The sequence below is a fragment of the Penicillium arizonense genome (genome assembly GCF_001773325.1).
Source record: "Penicillium arizonense strain CBS 141311 chromosome Unknown PENARI_contig001, whole genome shotgun sequence".
NCBI classification, from domain to species: domain Eukaryota; kingdom Fungi; phylum Ascomycota; class Eurotiomycetes; order Eurotiales; family Aspergillaceae; genus Penicillium; species Penicillium arizonense.
The window spans coordinates 916,888-935,691 of record NW_019173278.1 but is presented as its reverse complement, the minus strand read 5'-3'; the positions used below and the strand labels follow the sequence as shown (position 1 = coordinate 935,691).

The window sequence follows — 18,804 nt, the reverse complement described above, 5'->3', positions numbered from 1 at the left end:
TTCTTTTTGCTCTGTATATGCTTACTGTTTGTTTATTTGCCTTGCATGCGCTTACTATCGGATTCCTTGTATGTAGATCGTGCCTCGTGCGTCATTCATGCGCTGTCTACCACCAACACCCCTAGAAATAGAATATGGCAGATGACCTTACAAGAACAGATTTCATGCACAGTAAATGCAGTTCTCAAGTCAAATCGCGCGAATAAATATCTCTAAGATGTTCAGAGCAACACCTGAGGCATCAATCTTACATAACCACATCCGCATGATCAGTGACACCGAATTCCGGCCCGACTGATTTCGCCTCCGATTCAGACTCATTCACCTCCCAGTGACTGGGTTTATATCTGCCAACCATGTTGTCAACATCGTTACGCCGGGCGGCATGGTCTCCCATGCCCCTGCCCGGGATAACTCGCCCCGCTCAGAATGTTACCAACGGCCTGCTCGGCGCAACCCGACCTCTGCACCAGCGCCGATATTCCTCCTCGTCCTCCAAACCCCCAGTCCCGCCCAGCGATGGCTCCCGCCGCATGGACGCCTCTACCCCGGCAAAGGGAGTCAACTCGTCTGGCGAGAAGAGCAAAGCTACCCGCCGACGCAAGGACAACTCTGCTCGTAACGGTTCGTCAAAGTCTAGCCAGCAGCATGCGGCATTTTCGAAGCTTCCGAGTGTTCCCTCGACACAGCACCGCCAACCCCATGGTGAGTAGCAGCGTCCAGATTTACAAAGATATCCTTTCTCGTGAAGAAATGCCCGAAGCTAACTTTTCTTTTTCCTTCGTTAGATGTCCATGTTGCCTCGTTCTTCTCCATCCACCGGCCAATCTCGGTGACAACCACTGTGCCCCCGACCTCGAGCACCGACGCCTTCGAAGCGATCTTCTCGTCAAAGCGGCCCCTGAAGAACGAACCGGAGGACGTCATCTTCACTCTTTCCTCGGCCGTGCAGAACATGGAACACGGCGCACAGGGCATGTCAGAATCCGAAGACCAGTTCCGAAGCTTCAGCGAGCAGGACGGTGAACTCCGTATGCTGGACGGCCCCGACGCAAAGATGTCTGTGGAGGAATTCACCCGCCGTCTCCGTCCCTTCCAGCCTCCTCCCCCACCAGTCCCTATGGACACAGCCGCCGTCGAGGCCAGCGAGTCCCAAGATTCCCAGGTCGACAACGAGTACTCCACCTACTCGACCGTTCTGACAATCCGCGAGGCTCGCCACGCTGACGGCCGCAAGACCTACGAGGCCCACACTGGTCCTTTCGTCCGCAGCGAGATGGAGGATTCCGGTGTGCACAACGAGGTCAGCATCGAAGCCCCGGCTGATAACACCTCTGGTATGACATACATGGAGCGTGTGCGTAACAACCGCACCATGCATGCAATCTCCACCAAGAGACGTCGCAAGGTCAAGATGAAGAAGCACAAATTCAAGAAGCTGATGAAGCGCACGCGGACCTTGAGACGGAAACTCGAGAGGTAGATAACCTCTCGGTTTCCTGTTTAATTTTATACAACCTTTGCGTTGTCAGTTGCATCTTGTTTGCGCCTGCTCCTGTGCATTTTGGGCTGAGGCTAGTCTTGTGAGAGTTCAGGGCATATATCCTTGTTCGTATACGTTTTATTCTTTTTTTCCTTTACACATCTTCTCCTCTTTCCTCTACTCTATCTCACCTAACTCGCACTCTACCAAATTTTCACATACACCTTGGTTCCTTGGGTTCTCTTTTCTTCATGGAGACTTGCAGTCTTTGGCTTCTCTTTTATGCATGTGGGCATTCCATCCCATGTATTGCGGCCTACCCAATAGATATGTTCATGTGCTGTTCATCCTCGTGCATTTTCTGCTTTCTGAGTTGAGTGTCTGCCTGTATTGAAATAGCCACTGGCAATAGAGACAAGGTTTACGACTGTAGTCCTTTTCAAACACTAGCCTTGTAGTCCATTGGATCTATGACCCATAGGTTTACACATAAATTGATGACACGAGTCAAGAACTGGCCAGGAGCATATTACACAAATTGGAAATTGCTATATCATACGGAAAAGAAGGACCCGACGAAAGCTCATAAGACAAGAAAGCCAAATCCAAGGAGCAAAATGTTCATAGATAAGACAAAAAGAAACATTAGCAAGAAACGAAACTCCTTACAGAAGAACCCGCCTAGCCACTGTGATGGAAGTGAGGTAAAGACCCAAAGTCAGGATCAGCGAATTTCATATAAAGTACAGAGCCCAGCGCGATAATGCAATGTAAAGCCAAAAATCCAATATCTACCCACAGCTGTCCACAGTCCAGGTCGAATGCTTGCACAGATTCCCCGATTCTACATACCAACAGTAATCAGAAAACCTCTTCTCAAGACGGAGATAGATGTATCATTTTCCGAAATCGGTTTCTCTCCTACACCCGCCCGCGTCAATCATATTTGTCATGTCAGCTTCCCCGGCGGAAGAGGTCCTTTGATTTGCGTCAGGGAGATGTTGAAGAAGCACGTCGGAGAATCGAGCCTGGAATCACGCAGGGAGATGTAAACCATGGTGCGATTCGAGGTTCGATTCCCGATATGCGGCGGGAGGTTGTTCGTTTAGCAGTCTGCTTTGGAGCGGGAGTTCATGAGCAGAGCCACAATCAACCCATACAGACCCAAGACTTCAGCGAAAATGAGAATCAAAATCATTCCAACGTAGAGTCTGGGCTGTTGAGCCGTTCCTCGAACACCTGCATCACCGACAATACCAATAGCGAAACTGGAGTGCAAATATAGTTAGAAATGATGCTCCACATGTGACGCTTGAGACGTTTTTGGGAATGACTTACCCCGCAGCGAGACCAGCCAGACCGACAGCAAGACCAGCACCGAGCTGGATGAAACCAGTGTAAAGAGGGAGCTTCTGGGTCAGGTCGTTGGCGACCAAGACTGACACGACCAGACCGTAGATACCAATAATACCCGCCATGACAATGGGGACAATGTCTATAAATCATTGTCAGCGAACCATCCAATTCTTCAAATGCCAGCATAGAGATATCCAGCAGCATAGCAACATCTCATTTGTTCGAGGGCAACATACTCTTGACGATCAGGTCAGGACGGAGGACGGCCATGGAGCAGACTCCGACACCGGCCTTAGCGGTTCCATAGGCGGCACCGAAGCAGGTGAAGACGATCGCGGAGGTACAGCCCAGCGCGCCGAAGAAGGGCTAGAATGAAGATGTCAGTTATGATTCGATGGGTTCATGCAGATGTTGACAAGGATGCGGAGAGGCGGTCGAGACACGGGCGATTTGCGTAATCGTGCTCGGGGCGGAATGGAATGTGTAGATAGACTCACCGCGTAGACGGGGCTGTAAGAATGCATATGTTAGCAAGATTGATCTATCTCCACTCGTGATACCGGGAGAATGCCGAATATGATAACCAAGTAACGATCGGGAGCTGTCAAGCACCCAGGGGTTGGAGAGGTCTTGATGACGACTTACCAGAGTTCTGTGGCCATTTTGATGGACAGCGACCCAGCTAGGTTCTCGAGGAGTAGTTGGAGCTTGAAAAAGATGTGAAAAGACCCGAGGTTGGCAGGTTCAAGTTGGATGCGGTCGGGAAGGATGGAGAGACCAGAGGTTTGGACGTTGACGGCAAACATGCTGGCCTCAGGTCTGATCACGTGTTCTTGGCATTTCTCCACCGGGACGGGTACTCGATCATTATATGACATGTTAGACATGCATTTGTGATAGATTTCTTTTATTTGGCTATTGTACATGGTCTAGTCTATCCATATAGCCTCAAGGAGCACTCGAGATCCTGGAATGTCCAACTTGGTGGACTCTGACCCAGCTCCTTTCATCGGCTGGGAGTACGCAATTGCCTTCTCAGACAGGGCGCCGAATTGATAAGGCATAGCAACGAGATCTTTCACGCTTGAGCTGCCCTCATGCGTATCCAGTTCCATAGAGTCAGATACCATACCAAAGTGATAGCTGACAGCAACTTCTGGCGGGCCAGCTTCATCCGAGACTTTACTTTGTGAATAAGTCGGCTCTACTGCCACAAAGAACTGAATGAAATCACCTGCAGTAGCGACCTGTGAAAGAAGAGACAAATCATCCACGGTTATGCCCTTGTCAAGAGAAGGCAATGTGTCGGTGGGCAAATTTTCAGGATCGAAGATTTGACTCAAGGCAACTAGCTCGTCGCGATTAGCTGTCCCCGAGAAGCTGACTTCGGGGTCCAGTGAAAGGAGGCCTTGCTTTTTGCCCCATCCCCCTCCACCACTCATGACACGGTGCAACTTGCCACCCTGGTGCAGAGACTGGATCAAGCGATCATGGGTCGATGCAGCTGCATCGGCTACAACTATCTCAGGCTTCTCCACCAGCGCCCATACGGACACCCGTTGGTCAACAATATTATGCTCTGCAATATAACGCGGAAGCTCTTTCTCAAGCTCCGAAGAAGCAGGCATTGGCTCATTGGACGCGGGATCAGTCGATTTGCCCAGTTGTCGTAGAATGTTTCCCATGCTAGAGATGACCTTTCGCCGTTCGGTCACTTGGTGCAATGGAAGATCCAGTGTAGTGTTCACAGCTTGCGCAGTAGCCGTAACCATGCAGCTTGTAAGATCGACTGATTGTTCCAAAACGTACTCGTTTGAGCCGCTATCCCGAAGCCATTGCGTGCCTGATATCGTCGTTTCCTTCCCGTTGACAAAAACGGTGTTGGCAAGACGTAGTCCAATTTCGTGGGCAGGTCTGTTGTTGGTTTGGCCAGGACTCCCAGTTTGAATGGAAACCAAGAGGTTGGTCTCCTCGCTGGCAGAGCTTCTAATGAGACGAGGCGGTGCAGCCTTTCCGTGGAAATTTGATTCTTCAGTCACCAAAAGCGACAGACCTTCTGATTCTGTTGACGCCGCAGGGGAATTCTGAGACGCAGGTGCTGTGGATATCGTACGGGTATCTGGAAGTGCGTCGACCACAGCGGCGACAGCGTAGGCAGAAGTTGCCTCCGCAGAAGTCCCATATAGTTGGCCTAGACATTGTGACAGGAAAGGACTGCTAGGGTCGAGCCAGTGGGCAAAGCTCGGGGTGACCAGGAGGAGAGGAACGGAATTGGGGGCATTCGAAGATGGTACTGAAGGAAGACTAGATAGGATATCATCTGGTGTCTTTCATAGTTTAGCTCATATCCAACAAGAAAGGGATGTTGTTGACTCACTATGTCTTCTGGTGTATTTGTGAGCCATGTGCATGCAAAAGGTCGCCCACCTTTCGGGCTTTGAGTCGCATACCATCTCTGTGTGCGCCCGAAGCTTCTTAGGGCTTGATGAGAGCATTGGAGCTTCTGACGTTGTAGATTGAGGGCCACCCTCATTGACATGATCCCTGCGACGCGAGAATCGTGAACATTAATGCATCGAATCCGAACTCCAATCAGGAAAACGCGGAAGTCATTGCGAAGGTGGGCCGGAGCGGAATAACTTGAGTGTCACGACTATATATGCCTACATCGATCAGCCGTTTATTCTAATATCATGTTGCGAGATTCTAGCGAGCAACACCTAATTCTACGAGTTGTTACAAGAAATAGTAAATTGTGCCTCTTGGAGAGGTTCAACCACGCTAAGCCTATCCAAGTAATCGTCCGCGGACCACCGCGGCCTCACTCTACATCCTCACCTTACCCTTCAACCTGCTTCAAGCGGGCCATATACACAATGAAGCGAACTAGAGATGGCTATCCTATCATATTGATGCATCAAGGGAACCGAGCACCCTCGTCGTGCCAAGCCTGCCGCGAGAAGAAACGCCGCTGTGATCGCACCCAGCCATGTTCGAACTGCATGCAAAGGAACATGTCATGCGAATACCCTGGACAGAATCCCGAGAGCTCAGAGAGAGATGCCTCTAAAGCACTATGTATGGCTAGTTCGAGCCAAACGACTATTGCCCAGTCCCAGGCTCCCGCTACTGTGGCTACATCTCAGTAAGCAGTATGCCCCGTTCGAACCTATTTGGAGCTGTTTGTACCGGCTCACTGACACCTGAAAGGAATGATGATATTTTGAATCGAATACGTAAGCTAGAAGAGACTGTGTATGAGAGATCAAATGCATCTCGAGAATTGAACCGGGGAATCTCTACAACGCTAAGATCTCCTGCAAACACAGTATGTACATTTGCTCCAGTCCTGTGATTTTTTCATATTTTTACTTGATGATACTGATCTGACCCAAAGACATCTATGCCTGCATTATTCACTCCTTTCGCATTGCACCATCAGTCGACGCCAGATGACCAACCTGACAGTACCAAAGAACAGGCCGACACGACTGAAGCAATAAAGCAGCTCCCACCGATAGGACAGGCAAGGCACATGTTTGATCATTTCGTCAAAACCCTACAGCCGACATTTGGAATCCTACATATACCCTCCACTCGATCAATCATGGAAAAGACCTACCAAGGCATGCTCGACGGTGAACAACCCACTTCCACCAATCTAATGCTGCTGTTCAGCATCTTCTCCGGTGCAGCCCTGGTCTGGTCCCCTTATCTTCTGAGGCAATTGAACGCCACCCAAGATGAAGCCAGAGCAGCCTTCAACACTTACAGCCTGTTGGCTACCTCTATTTTGGAACATCCACTTGAGCCTGTGCAGCCATCAACCACAGCCATAGTGGCCATTGCTACTCTCGGTCACTTGCTTGCCAATACCGTTGGATTCTCTATAAAGATTGGTCTCCTGCAAACCCGGTGCTTCTTGATGGCCCAAGCGCTGCAGATTCATCGCTTAGACACTGTACAAGCCCAGGAGGAGCGAAGGGTCAAGGGGTGCGATATGATCGATATTGAAGTTCAAAGACGGTTTTGGTGGAACATGGTGGCAACTGACTGGTACATAGCCTGATGATATTGGATATCGGATTAATGGCTGACAGCCGCAGGCTCGCTTCCTTCTTTGGACGGTCACATGAAGGCACATACATCTTCCAACCAAGACATATGAAAGTGAACTATCCAAGCAACATCGATGACGAGCTGCTTACGGCCACGGGGATTCAGCAGGATCTTCCCTCATCAGTTCCGACAGCAATGTCAGGACCTATCCAGCGAATCCGGCTGGCAACTCTTTGCCGCGAAGTGGTTGATGCTGTACCCTCGATCCTGCTAGATGACCAAGAACCCGAATACGAGGTGATACTTGCACTGGACAAGAAATTCCATGAATGCTTCGAAAATATGCCAGACTTCTACCGAATGAACCCTGAGAGCATTCAGAGAAGTCAGGACATCTGCAAAGAGCGACCATACATCACATGGCAGCGAATCAATTTTCACTTCAGCATACATACACGGCTATGCCGATTACATCGACGCTACCATCTTGAAGGCGTGACGAATCCCAAATATGCCTATTCCCACAGAGCATGCATTCGCTCAGCCCAGGCCGTATTAGAGCTAAGACGTGCAATGGACGACATCGACCCCGAAGCTGGAGGCTATCCCGCGCGCTTTTGGCGAGTCAACCAGCACGTCTTTCTCGCAGCGCTTATCTTAGCAACGGACGTCTCGTTCCACCCCAATGCACCAGACGCTGAGGCTCGCAAGGCGAAGGTCCTTGCTGCCTACAAGACCTTGGAGAAATCAAAGCAAGAGTCCGGATCACTGGTGGAGGGCGTACAAAGAAACATGCAGACTCTCATGTCGACGCTTCAGAAACAACAGCCACGACTATCAACGTCGCAGCCAAGATATCTGACAGGGATAAAGGAGCCATCCGTGGCGGCTCGCGAAACAGGGCTGAACAATACGCTGACTGGTGGGCCCGGCGAACTGTCGATGGCCAATGAAGGTGATCAGAGCTTGCAGATGCAGTCTGGGTGCACTCCAAGTGGAGGCTTGACAGATGATATTGGGGAGGAAGGCTGGCAGCAGCTCTGGTCTGACTTTGTGGCTGTCGCGCCAGATCTAGACGTCCCACAGTGGAACTCCTTGTTGGACGATATCGATTTTGGCTCAGGCTGGCTGGACGGCTCTGTATAGACAAGCTCACCGACTTTACTTGGTGTTCTACATTCAAATAACTTACCTTATTCCCTATTTTTGCTCTTATTATACGCACCGTTTATACAAAACAAAAGTACGCGAGTGCTTCCCTTGATTGCGTCAATGCCTCTCTCCCTGTTTAGACACAAGTACAACGGTCCCCAGCCACCCAGTGAAGTGTGAAGTCATAGGCCGATGACATATGATTGCAAGCGCCTTGGCAGGTGGACCAGGGCCCATTATAGGGCTGGCATTGTTTGGCTCGAAGTGTGCGGCGCCACCAGTTGTACAACAAGCAGGTACTTGGAGTGATGATCCCCGGGAACAAAGTTCACTCTGTACCGTTCGTAGTGATCGTCAATCATGAGACCTAGCGCCCCTCAAAGCTGGAAGCTGAATATTGAATAAGAACAAAACAAAGATCAAACATAGAAGGATGAAAATTGCAGCCTATGGCGCCGCCAAGCATCAACCAGGCAGCCAGCAAAAGGCTGCACGGGATAGGGCAGAGTGAAGGTGATTGGAGTTGCAGCCGCTAGCGCAGAAAATCCCTTAATCATCATCTTGGCATGTTGAGCCGAGGACGGGATGAACGATCGCAATTACAATCCCAACATGTCTGCAAATTAGAATTAGAGAAGAAAGGTAAACTGGAAACAGGAAACAGGAAACAGGAAACCGGGAAAGAAAGAGCGCAGAGATAACTCAAGAGTAAAAAAAGAGAAGGTACAGCCACAACAGTGCCTTGAGTACATGCGCCACAGAGCTGGCGGCATGATGTAATGACCCAAGCTGCCCAGGGCCGCTCTCCTTTTTAAGTCTTCCTCTCTCCCGTCTCCCTTCTTTCACTCCAACTTTACCATCCTTCAAAATGCCTTTCACCGCTTCGTAAGTTGCTCTTATCTTGCGCATTCCCAGTCTGCCTCAGTCTACCCGGACATCTCCCTGTCTCGGATCCGACTTGCGCCATGTCGTCATGTCGCCCTGTCCTGTCGCGGTGTCGCTTGCAAGAGGAAATCCACCAGTCTGCTAACCTTTTTTGATAGTGACATCTGCAAGATCATCTTCGCCATCATCCTGCCTCCTCTGGGTGTCTTCCTGGAGCGCGGATGTGGTGCTGACCTCCTGATCAACATCTGTTTAACCATCCTGGGATGGATCCCTGGTATCATCCACGCCATGTACGTGTCTCCCACTGTGATGACAGTTCTTCCGACTTTCCGCGATCACCTCACTGACTCTTTCTCGCAGCTACATCATCTTCAAATACTAGCGATACCCACGTTCCTCACACCGTCGCAGCCAATAATACTTGCCACTCGATATTTCGTGAAAAGCGAGTCCCTGTGACCAATCTCACCTTCATTCCCCTCAAGCAAGGGGCGGTACGATTCAATATGAGGGTGTCAGCGTGGCCCGAAGAGGTCCGGTTGGGACTAGCCTGATGCAGCCTCCGCCACTTGGCATCGGATCCGGCATGATTTCCATAATTCCCTAATCTTGTGTTGTTCTGTGGCATGCTTTTCTTTTGTTGTTTTTTTTTTTGTTCTGCTGCGGGTTCTTGGTTTTTCGTTTCGATTGATACCAGCTCATACCATGTTCTTGGGCATCGTTGTTTCGTGTCAATGCCCGCTAGCTAGCCTTATGATTCATGGGTATGAATTTATTACTCGGTTTAAACGCATTTCATTCTACGTAGAGGTATCTTCTATGGTTTCTGGTACCTGGCGGGACCTGTCGGAGCACAGTTGCATAAATTGGACAAACTGACCTCAGGATGAGCCTGCCTTGTGGGCCTATGTCTTGATTAAAATTATTGAAATCATTGAAACTGTCGAACTGATTGGCATCAAGTGGCTCTGCACAAAGCGGGTCTAATCAGACCGTACAATCCGAGAATGCACACCAAAGCCTATGTACAGCAACAACAAACAAGTCTGGCCGTGCAAGTCTGGCTGTGAGTAATCCAACACAAGCACCTTCAGGACCAGGTAACCCGAGGCCAATCACTTGATTAACCGAACATATGATTCCCAGAATCGAAGTCTTCTAGAAACCCTAAGCTGCAGTCCAGCGCTGGCGGGTAGAAGACCGAAGAAATAGACACCAACCACAACACCACGCAACAACCCAACCAAAACACAAATAAACCATCCACTAAGCATCCAAGATCTGAAACCTAGTCTGGGCGCCATCAACAACTCATTCTGCAGCCTAAGCGCCCACGATGGCCCGGCGCGTATCGCAGCCGCTTGCAGGGACGCCCACCAAACCAAGGCGCTACGCCTCTGCAGCCATTCGTCTGCTTCGAGACTACTCCAATGATATAATATGTCATACAGGGTTTTACTGTAGCGCTTACAAAGGCACAGCCTCCAGCACTCTGTTTCAGGATGGTCGGGGGTCTCAGCCTCTAGGTCTGCCCGGGACATGGCCAGCGTCATGAGTAATTTTGCCTTCGCGCGTAAGAGGGCGTTGCGCTTTGGTGTTGTGGTTAATTAGGCTTGCGTCCCTTCTTGGTGGGCTTTTTGGCTTACTTTGACACTGTCTTTCGAGTGTTGATTGTTTTTTTAATACTTCGACGCTCTGTTGCTTTCGCATTGCTTACACTACCACTACTGACGATGGTAACCATATGGATTGTAGATGTCCGCGGGTAATCATTCCCATTCATGATTTTACAAGGTTGGTAGAAGGGTTGAAGTTGTTTGTGGTTGACGATTCGCTGATGTTTGCCGTCTACAGGGCTAGCGCAGTATGCTCGTTCTTTCTATTCACGGGATACTCGTTGCGATCCTACTTTTACTTCCAGTCGGCTATGCGGCCGATACATCCGACTCATCTTTACTGAGTATGGTCCCGGACTGTGCCCTGGACTGTCTGAATAGCTTCATCAAATCCGAATACACGCCCGAACAATGCAAATCGCCGTCTAATATCCCGTGTCTTTGCCGACACAAATCAACCAGTGGCGAGTCGTTGGGGGGTGCGGCTTTGAGTTGTGTGCATTCTGGGTGCTCGCAGAAAGTGCTTGCAAGCTCCAATGCATATCGGATCTGTGATTCGGTTTCCGGGGCTCTTTCGCAAACACGTAAGACGCATACCATGACGATATTATCTGACTCAACTACCACGATGAAGGGAGGTGCAGCAACTACGAGTGAGGCATCATCGACTAGCTCTGCGGGAATGACTGTGGTTTTTATGACCTCAATAATATCTTTGACGCCGACACCGATTACTTCCTCACCTACTTCGAGTGCGTCTTCGGATCTAACGTTTTATAATCCTTCGTCTTCAGCATCTGAGACCCAACAAACAACTAGCACCGAGCCGACTCCTGTCCCTTCTAGTGACATCTCTGCGGATACGAACAAGAAAAATCACCACGGAATCAGTGCAGCAGCAGTCATTGGAATGTCAGTCGCATCAGGCATAGCAGCGTCTTTCATCATCGGCGTCGCTGTATTCTTTTGCTGCAAGAGACGGAGAAAGCAACAAAGAAGCGAGTCAGACCCCCATGTTTTCGAGATTGGAGGTGCCATGACTGAGCCTCCCGACTTTTCGAAACCGATGCCCCGACTCCCAACATCTGGCCCAGACCCCGGGTCCTCACCCAGTCCAGTGAGCTCAGAGGGGAGAAATACACAGCAAATGAGTTCTGTTAAACCGATGGCCTTCATCCGGTCACAGTCACCTTACTCGCCTGGCTATGCTTCAGCTTCCCACCAACCTCAAATCAACCATTCCAGCCGCCAAGAGCGAATAGGGTTCGCCATCAGCTCAGACTCCGATTGGGATACGTCCCCTCGAACCCAATCTTCACAGCACAGCGTGGCACGACTGATACCCGAGGGCTCAATCGGACTATATCCAAAGCCACTTAAATGGAGCCACCGACCAGTCAGTGGAGAGACCCTCTTTGAAGAAGACGAAAGTCAACAAGCTGCATTTGCAACAAGTAAGATAAAACCCAACAGTTCAAAACCAGGAGTCGCACCCAAGCTCGCCGGTCTACCAGCCAACCCCCGTGCATACAAGGAAGGAGGAGTAGGAGTCCCAGCAGGACCAAGACCAGGACCCCCAAGGGCCCTCGCACCACCATTCTCCCACACCTCAACTCTCAGAACCTCAACATCAGACAGCAGCACAGCACCAAACGACACCGCCAACGCATCAAATCACATATCCACCTCCAACACCAACACCAACACTCTCCTCCCACCCTTCACCACGAAAGCTCAAGACCAAAACCGCACCGCCAACAAACCCCCAGCCCAAACCCCCCAACCGTCCCCAATCCCATCCTCCTCAACCCTCCCCATAGGCTCAGAAATCGTCTCCAAACCCCGCATCGTACAGGGGAAGGATATAAAAAGAGTCCAAATCCGCAATAGTCCACGCCCACCCAGTGAAGTCGTCGCGCCCTACTGTCCTGATGATCTCTGGCTAGAGCGAGGACGCACTCTTGTGCCGCCGAAATCGAGAAATCCTTCTGGAGAACTGCCTTATCCTTCCGACATGTTTCCTGGGGATGTGCATTACCCTGATAGTCCAAAAAAGAAGGCTGTTACGGTTTCCAATCGTGTTTCTCCTACGAGTCGGAATTTGACGCCTTCGAGGAGGGGCGAGGATTTGATTTTGAGGGTTGATTGAGGGTTGGTGTGTTTTGTTCCTATGTTTTCATTCTTGTAGATTATAAGTTTTTCATTCTTATTTCTTCTTTCTTTGCCGTTGTTGTTGTTGATATTGTTGATATGGGTGGTTCGTTCTCTTTGGCCTTTCTTTTGTTGTTGTACGTGTTGATGAAACAAAACTTGTATATTTAGAATTCACACCTTTACATTCACTTTAAGGAGCTGATAGCGAGAATATTGATAAAGGATATAGTTGAAATTGGATGAGTGTGATATCCATTTAAGATTCGTGGTGGCCTGACGGTCCTGTTCACAAAGCTTTGATCACAGGCAGTCAACCGTCTCCTTTATCAACACCTCCCTTGTTTGCTCGACAACATGTTAACGACTTCGCGCTCAGAATTTCCACGAAATAATGCAGCCACCGCCGCAAGCCACACGAGATCCAACGATTCAAGCACTTAAGGTCAAGGCTCGACGGTCTGCCAATCATCTCCTTAGGGTTCCATTACCCGAAAGACTCGTGATTGGGGCTATTCTCTGTGGGTTCTCCCTTGATGCAAAGCTATCGACGATATAAAGGGGTCCTCGGATCATGATAGCCATAACAGCAGAGTGGAGACGCAAACAGGGTTCCCCAGAATCAGTCGATCACGATCTTCAATGTGTCGGCAACCGCCTCTATGGGTCAAGATCTCAAATTTGCTTCCACATGAATCCCACGACAACATGAAAGCCAAAGGGCCCATATAGAGGAACCCTCTCTTCAGCAGAGCTTGTGAAAGAGCCCAAAATCGAGTCCAGAACCATATCATCAACACCCTGTCCATCGTGAGCTCCTCGTTGCTTCCAAAGGATTAATGATCAATGTGTACAGACTGTGCGCAGACCCAAACTAAAAAGGCAACTTTACCTTTTCCTTCTCTATACAAACTACCAGGATACCATTCTCCGCACGCTGAGCTGTGCCCCGACAGCCGCGCATGACGCCAGCCCACCTCTGCTCTTGGAACCCGTATGTCCCTCGATCATGGGCTGCCTTCCGTCATAGAAACAGACTCGCGGCCCGCCCACGGGTGTATCCACAGTGACAACATTTGGCGCTCTCGAACTTTTTGGTTGTCCGAGAAATGTCCGGCTAGGGGATAGGGGCCCTTGTATGTACCATTTCACTGGATGTTTGAGATATCAAGGCTGTGGGTACTTCTACACCCGCCTCTTTCTTTCTTTCTCTCTCTTTTTTTGTGTTTTTCTCTTTTTTTGTGTTTTTCCCCTTCGAGGTGGCACCGGCCGACATGTGGTGGCGGCGCCGTGCCGCTTGATCCCCTTAGTGCGGACCACTCAGCTCTAACTATGGCGCACAATGGTCTTTATGCGGTCTAGCATACTCTGATTCCATTGATGATCCAGATATAATTTGTGGTTCGCTTTTTCTTGTTATTCTGGTTCCTGTAATGAGTCAGCATAATGACGTCAATATCCCCGACATATCCCGCGGTGACGCTCGTTGGCTCGACATCATCCAGTCGGAGGACGCACGTCGAATTTACTCGGGAAACTTGAGGGCTGAGCACGGGTTGGCTAGATTAGAAATACGAGACGCCGAAAAGACGTCGCCTCTCGGTAGTACTCTCGGAGTATCGATCACGCCACGCCGAAAGGCTTGGATGGTTCGAATGCTGCAATCAGAGGAATCAGATACTTGATTAGTACTGATTTCCCCTACGTCAACTGTTCTTTTCCACAGGGCTCCACCATTTGAACTCGGATGTCTCTTGGACAAATCAGCTTGTCCAACGGATTCCTGCGCCAAGAGTGCGCCGTTGTGTATCCACAGCTACGTTCGACTTCAAAACGCTTAGAGATACGCAGTCCCAACCTAAAAATGGCCGATGACGAAGGCCATTCAAGTGTGCGGACCCCTGCCCCTTGGGTAACAGGATCGACGGTGTTGAAGTTACTCCGTTGGGCCTCAGTCTGCTATATAAATGGCCCTTCGTCCCCACTGGCTCCATCTACCCTAACTCATTCGACTCAAGTTGCTCGACTCTTGCTGTGATCTACTTGATCCTCCTGCAGCCTGCATAATCGTTGACGCTTATCACAATCTATTCACAGTCATTGAACTTTCAAGCGTCTGTTTGACTGTGTGTTTGACGATCTGCAACCGGTTATATCACAACTCAACAGGCAGCGATTAACATCGTCATTGTACCCGCATTTCAGACCCACACCGCTCACTTTCCATTCACAATGGCTACATCCGACGGATACGCAAAGACAGTCCGCCGACTCGACAGCCTGGATGCTGCTCAGTCAGACCTTTATGGTGGACCAACCGTTGTCATTCCTCCCAAGCATTTAATGGCTTCTGATTCTGAATTTATCTCCAACCACTCGAATATGACCAAAACTCACCACGAAGAAGAAGTCTCGTCTGAAGATGACTACTCTCAAATCCCTACCCCCATGTCCAACCCCCCTGCAGTCACTAGCGATGACTTTGCACTGGCCTTTGACATCGACGGCGTCCTCATTAAGGGCGGAAAGCCTATCCCTGCAGCCGTCGATGCGATGAAATACATCAACGGTGAAAACCCGTACGGAGTCAAGGTGTGAGTACTTGCCCTGTGTGTTCTATTTCTCGCACTCTTGAGTGAGGGGAAACCCTTTTAAGCAAAACATCCTAATGGCATTCTTTTTAGTCCTTACATTTTCCTCACCAATGGCGGTGGTAAGACCGAGAAAGAGCGATGCCTTGATCTCAGTCGCCAACTCGACCTCGAGGTCGACCCTGGCCAATTCATTTGCGGTCACACCCCAATGCGTGATATGGCAGAGAAATACCACACTGTCCTGGTGGTCGGCGGCGAGGGCGAGAAGTGCCGTATCGTGGCCGAGGGATATGGATTCAAAAATGTCATCACGCCCGGCGATATCATCAAGACGCGACACGACACCACACCGTTCCGCACATTAACAGACGAGGAACTCGAGAACTCGCGCCTCCTCGATCTCGACAATCTTCGCATCGAAGCGATCTTCGTTTTCGCCGACAGCCGTGATTGGGCCGGCGACCAACAGATCATCCTAGACTGCCTCATGACAAAAGACGGGTGGTTGAACACACGGTCGGAAACCTTCCAAGAGGGCCCACCGGTCTTCTTCTCGCACACCGATGTCGTGTGGTCTACCTCGCACGAACACTCCCGTCTTGGAATGGGTGCGCTGCGCGCTTCCCTGGAAGCTGTGTACGGAGCCCTGACAGGAAAAAACCTCAATACCATTGCCTTTGGCAAGCCCCAAATCGGCACTTATAAATTCGCCACCGGGCTTTTACAGAAATGGCGCAGTGACTCTTGCGGTATCAACAAGCCTCCGTCTACTGTGTACTTCATTGGCGATACGCCGGAGTCCGATATCCGTGGCACGAACGAGTTCAACGAGACCACGGCCAACGATTGGTTCTCGATCCTCGTTAAGACTGGTGTTTACCAGGATGGTACTGTCCCGCGGTACCCACCCAGGAAGACGTGTGAGAATGTCTTCGAGGCTGTTAAGTTCGCTATCGAGCGTGAGCACAACAAGCCATGCAAGGGCTCCACAGTTTCCTAGCTCGACAATGATACCAGCCAGAAGGTTAGAGAAGTTGCCAACTATTATATTTTATGGCCTTCTATTTTTCATGACTTTATTGTTCCCAATCACACTGTTGTGTATCAACCGGTGTGTTTTACTAGCCTATTGTTTTCTTTCTTCGCGACTTGTTTTATAAGATTCCCAGTTGTCCTGAACTTCTGCATTTACTTGCGCGTCGTGATACGGTTTTATACCTTTCGATATTTCGGGCGGATTACTATCTTGCCTCGGAATCATAGATTCTCATTATGAACAATGATACATTTGAAATGAAATGAAATGAAATAAACCAAGACAAACCTGGAAATTGTAAAATCTCTGCTCATAGCTGTGACTTGCATCTGTTTCCACATGTATGTGAACAGCCATTGGTCTCCACAGACCAACATGTCATAGCAATTAATGAAAACACACCTAGCCGTACGTGCATGTACTGTAGCTCAGATCGTACCCCAGACTTCCCCACAGATTTGCGCACTATACAAAACAAAGGACATGTAACCCTCCATTTACAATGTACCCCGCACCTCCTTCCAGCCCGGCTATTCACGCATCTCTTTCTAGTCTGTGGCAGCAGCGAATCAATCGTGGCAAGCTCTGCTTACATGCGGGATCCCCGGAGTGACAGATTAGGCAATCCGAGGAAGTGGGTGGATGGGCGTTGAATTAGGGTTTGGTGGAGCCCATGTTTATTAGATCTAACATACTCCACGACCAAATTGTGGTAATAACTCTATAGGGTGGTCTATATTAACACTGATTTTATGTAGTGCTACAAGGGATCGACTAAAACAGAAGCTTCAAAGCCTAAACCCATCGTTTGTCTATTCTGCTGATGCACTGGTTGAACATCTAAAGTCACGAAAATGCCACCTGAGAACTAAATTACCAACATGATTCTAGATACACCTGTTGCCCGTATCACGCTTCGTTGCAAGCTTCCCACAGGGCACGGGGCGTCAGGTCCTCCCGATTCTTGCAATTATTGTAGACCTCTTCGCCCCCTTCCATCTCCCGTAATAGTTGCATGGCTCTGGAATCACCATTCAAGGCAGTAGCAAGATAGTGCAATGCAGTGTTTCCGTCCACATCCTGGGCGCGTATATCGATCCTCGCATCAGCAAGCATGCGAAGAGTGCTGAGTTGTGCATCCTGCTCAGCAGGAGTCAATGGTGTCGGTGGATCGATAGAAGTGAGTGGCACTTCGACGGCGACTCCTTTTGTTGTTTCCAAGTGCAGCGGGCTGGGTTGTGGATGCGGAAGCCACTGAGAATCTAGGGTGCGGGCGCAGTGAACACTTCGCACGGCATCAGGGATTTGTCGGTTCATGGACATTGAGGTAAGTGGAAGCGAGGCGATGTGAAGCAACGTATGACCCAAAGCCGTCGTGCCTGCGCTGGAGAGTGGCATAGGAAGAAAGGATAGGAGTTCGGGGTCATGGCGAGCAACTGCCAAATGGAGTGGATGAATTTCGAAGATAGGAGTGCGGAGATTTAAGTCGATATCCGGATGCGCGAGAAGATGTTTGATACAGGCCCGGATATTGGGATCTTTTGGATCGCATCGACCCAGTGCAAAAGAAAGCGGCGGAAAGGCAACTGTGGGAGCTACCATTGCCCGATAGTTGGGAGAATAGTGATATGTATTGAGAAGCCGTTCGAGCATAGCGTGTTGACCATGTTCAATGGCTTCGTGGACAGGGGATGTGATGCTTAGTGACGATGGCTTAGTATCATCGAAGTTGGCTTGGCCGGAAGTGCTGATCCAGGCAGACTCATCTGCCCCCGCTTCGCGAACCAGCGCGAAGAGATCCTCAAAGCCCAGACCAGCAGCCACTTCTAAAGCTGTGATGCCTTTGTTCATCCTCAGTCGCTGGCCTGGGACATTTGGCTCAGTCCAAAATCGTGGAAAGCTGGTGCGCCGCTCATCCAGTTCGGCTTGTGTCAACGGCTGTGTCTGCTCGGTGATTCCCTTGCTCTTTGCGACTTCTAGAATGTGTAATCGGGAAGGGCACGGGCCAAAACTCGAGACATCGACTTTGGCGTCTCGACCACGCATGAACCTCGCAGAGTAGTCAGATAAATCCCAAATGTGGATGCCTGTGGGATCTGCACCACTGGCCAGAAGCGTCCGAACATTTTCTGATGAATTCACGCGAATGGCTGCCGTGAGCGGAGATTCGTAGGTGCCCATGTTGCCGCCACTGATATTTGCATTGGGAGAGCACCCTGCTAGTTCACGAAGCTTTCTTTTATGGTAATCCAACAGAGCACGAAGGACGGCTGGATTGGGATTACCGGCGGCCCGAATGGCGGCAGACTCCTCAACGCCCCAGGTGACGTCTTCTCTGGTGAGTTTATATGACATGGTATGGTGGTGAAGCTGGAGAAGAAGAGAGCTCTTGCTTTCTATTTAACTTGCTCAAGTGCGGGGTTCTCTCGGTGATATCATAGGAGCTATTTGACATGACTCAATCCATCC

At 50.0% G+C, this 18,804-nt stretch overlaps 8 protein-coding genes across 8 annotated transcripts; 5 read left to right on the top strand and 3 right to left on the bottom strand.

Annotated features, from left to right (window-relative positions):
• Positions 1-356: 356 nt before the first annotated feature.
• On the top strand, positions 357-1,483 carry PENARI_c001G03556 (mitochondrial 37S ribosomal protein mS38; the record flags this gene model as incomplete). The annotated part of the gene is made up of 2 exons (XM_022626397.1): positions 357-705; positions 789-1,483. 2 exons carry the CDS (start codon positions 357-359, stop codon positions 1,481-1,483), a joined length of 1,044 nt encoding a protein of 347 aa, XP_022493667.1.
• Positions 1,484-2,588: 1,105 nt separating this feature from the next.
• Positions 2,589-3,645, bottom strand: PENARI_c001G04483 (H(+)-transporting V0 sector ATPase subunit c; the record flags this gene model as incomplete). Its single annotated transcript, XM_022626470.1, has 5 exons — positions 2,589-2,751; positions 2,822-2,978; positions 3,076-3,205; positions 3,337-3,349; positions 3,485-3,645. 5 exons carry the CDS (start codon positions 3,643-3,645, stop codon positions 2,589-2,591), a joined length of 624 nt encoding a protein of 207 aa, XP_022493486.1.
• A 123-nt stretch (positions 3,646-3,768) lies between these two features.
• On the bottom strand, positions 3,769-5,244 carry PENARI_c001G08507 (uncharacterized protein; the record flags this gene model as incomplete). The annotated part of the gene is made up of 2 exons (XM_022626800.1): positions 3,769-5,159; positions 5,217-5,244. 2 exons carry the CDS (start codon positions 5,242-5,244, stop codon positions 3,769-3,771), a joined length of 1,419 nt encoding a protein of 472 aa, XP_022493566.1.
• A 609-nt stretch (positions 5,245-5,853) lies between these two features.
• Positions 5,854-8,044, top strand: PENARI_c001G10343 (fungal specific transcription factor domain-containing protein; the record flags this gene model as incomplete). The annotated part of the gene is made up of 4 exons (XM_022626938.1): positions 5,854-5,984; positions 6,050-6,167; positions 6,237-6,832; positions 6,904-8,044. 4 exons carry the CDS (start codon positions 5,854-5,856, stop codon positions 8,042-8,044), a joined length of 1,986 nt encoding a protein of 661 aa, XP_022493512.1.
• Positions 8,045-8,918: 874 nt separating this feature from the next.
• Positions 8,919-9,320, top strand: PENARI_c001G01790 (YqaE/Pmp3 family membrane protein; the record flags this gene model as incomplete). Its single annotated transcript, XM_022626257.1, has 3 exons — positions 8,919-8,935; positions 9,094-9,228; positions 9,299-9,320. The coding sequence occupies 3 exons, from the start codon at positions 8,919-8,921 to the stop codon at positions 9,318-9,320; spliced, it is 174 nt and encodes a 57-aa protein (XP_022493193.1).
• Positions 9,321-11,182: 1,862 nt separating this feature from the next.
• Positions 11,183-12,703, top strand: PENARI_c001G09188 (uncharacterized protein; the record flags this gene model as incomplete). The annotated part of the gene is made up of 1 exon (XM_022626846.1): positions 11,183-12,703. One exon carries the CDS (start codon positions 11,183-11,185, stop codon positions 12,701-12,703), a length of 1,521 nt encoding a protein of 506 aa, XP_022493706.1.
• A 2,234-nt stretch (positions 12,704-14,937) lies between these two features.
• Positions 14,938-16,299, top strand: PENARI_c001G05181 (phosphatidyl synthase; the record flags this gene model as incomplete). The annotated part of the gene is made up of 2 exons (XM_022626533.1): positions 14,938-15,299; positions 15,390-16,299. The coding sequence occupies 2 exons, from the start codon at positions 14,938-14,940 to the stop codon at positions 16,297-16,299; spliced, it is 1,272 nt and encodes a 423-aa protein (XP_022493974.1).
• Positions 16,300-17,244: 945 nt separating this feature from the next.
• On the bottom strand, positions 17,245-18,690 carry PENARI_c001G09111 (ankyrin repeat domain-containing protein; the record flags this gene model as incomplete). Its single annotated transcript, XM_022626842.1, has 1 exon — positions 17,245-18,690. One exon carries the CDS (start codon positions 18,688-18,690, stop codon positions 17,245-17,247), a length of 1,446 nt encoding a protein of 481 aa, XP_022493329.1.
• Between the last annotated feature and the right edge of the window lie 114 nt (positions 18,691-18,804).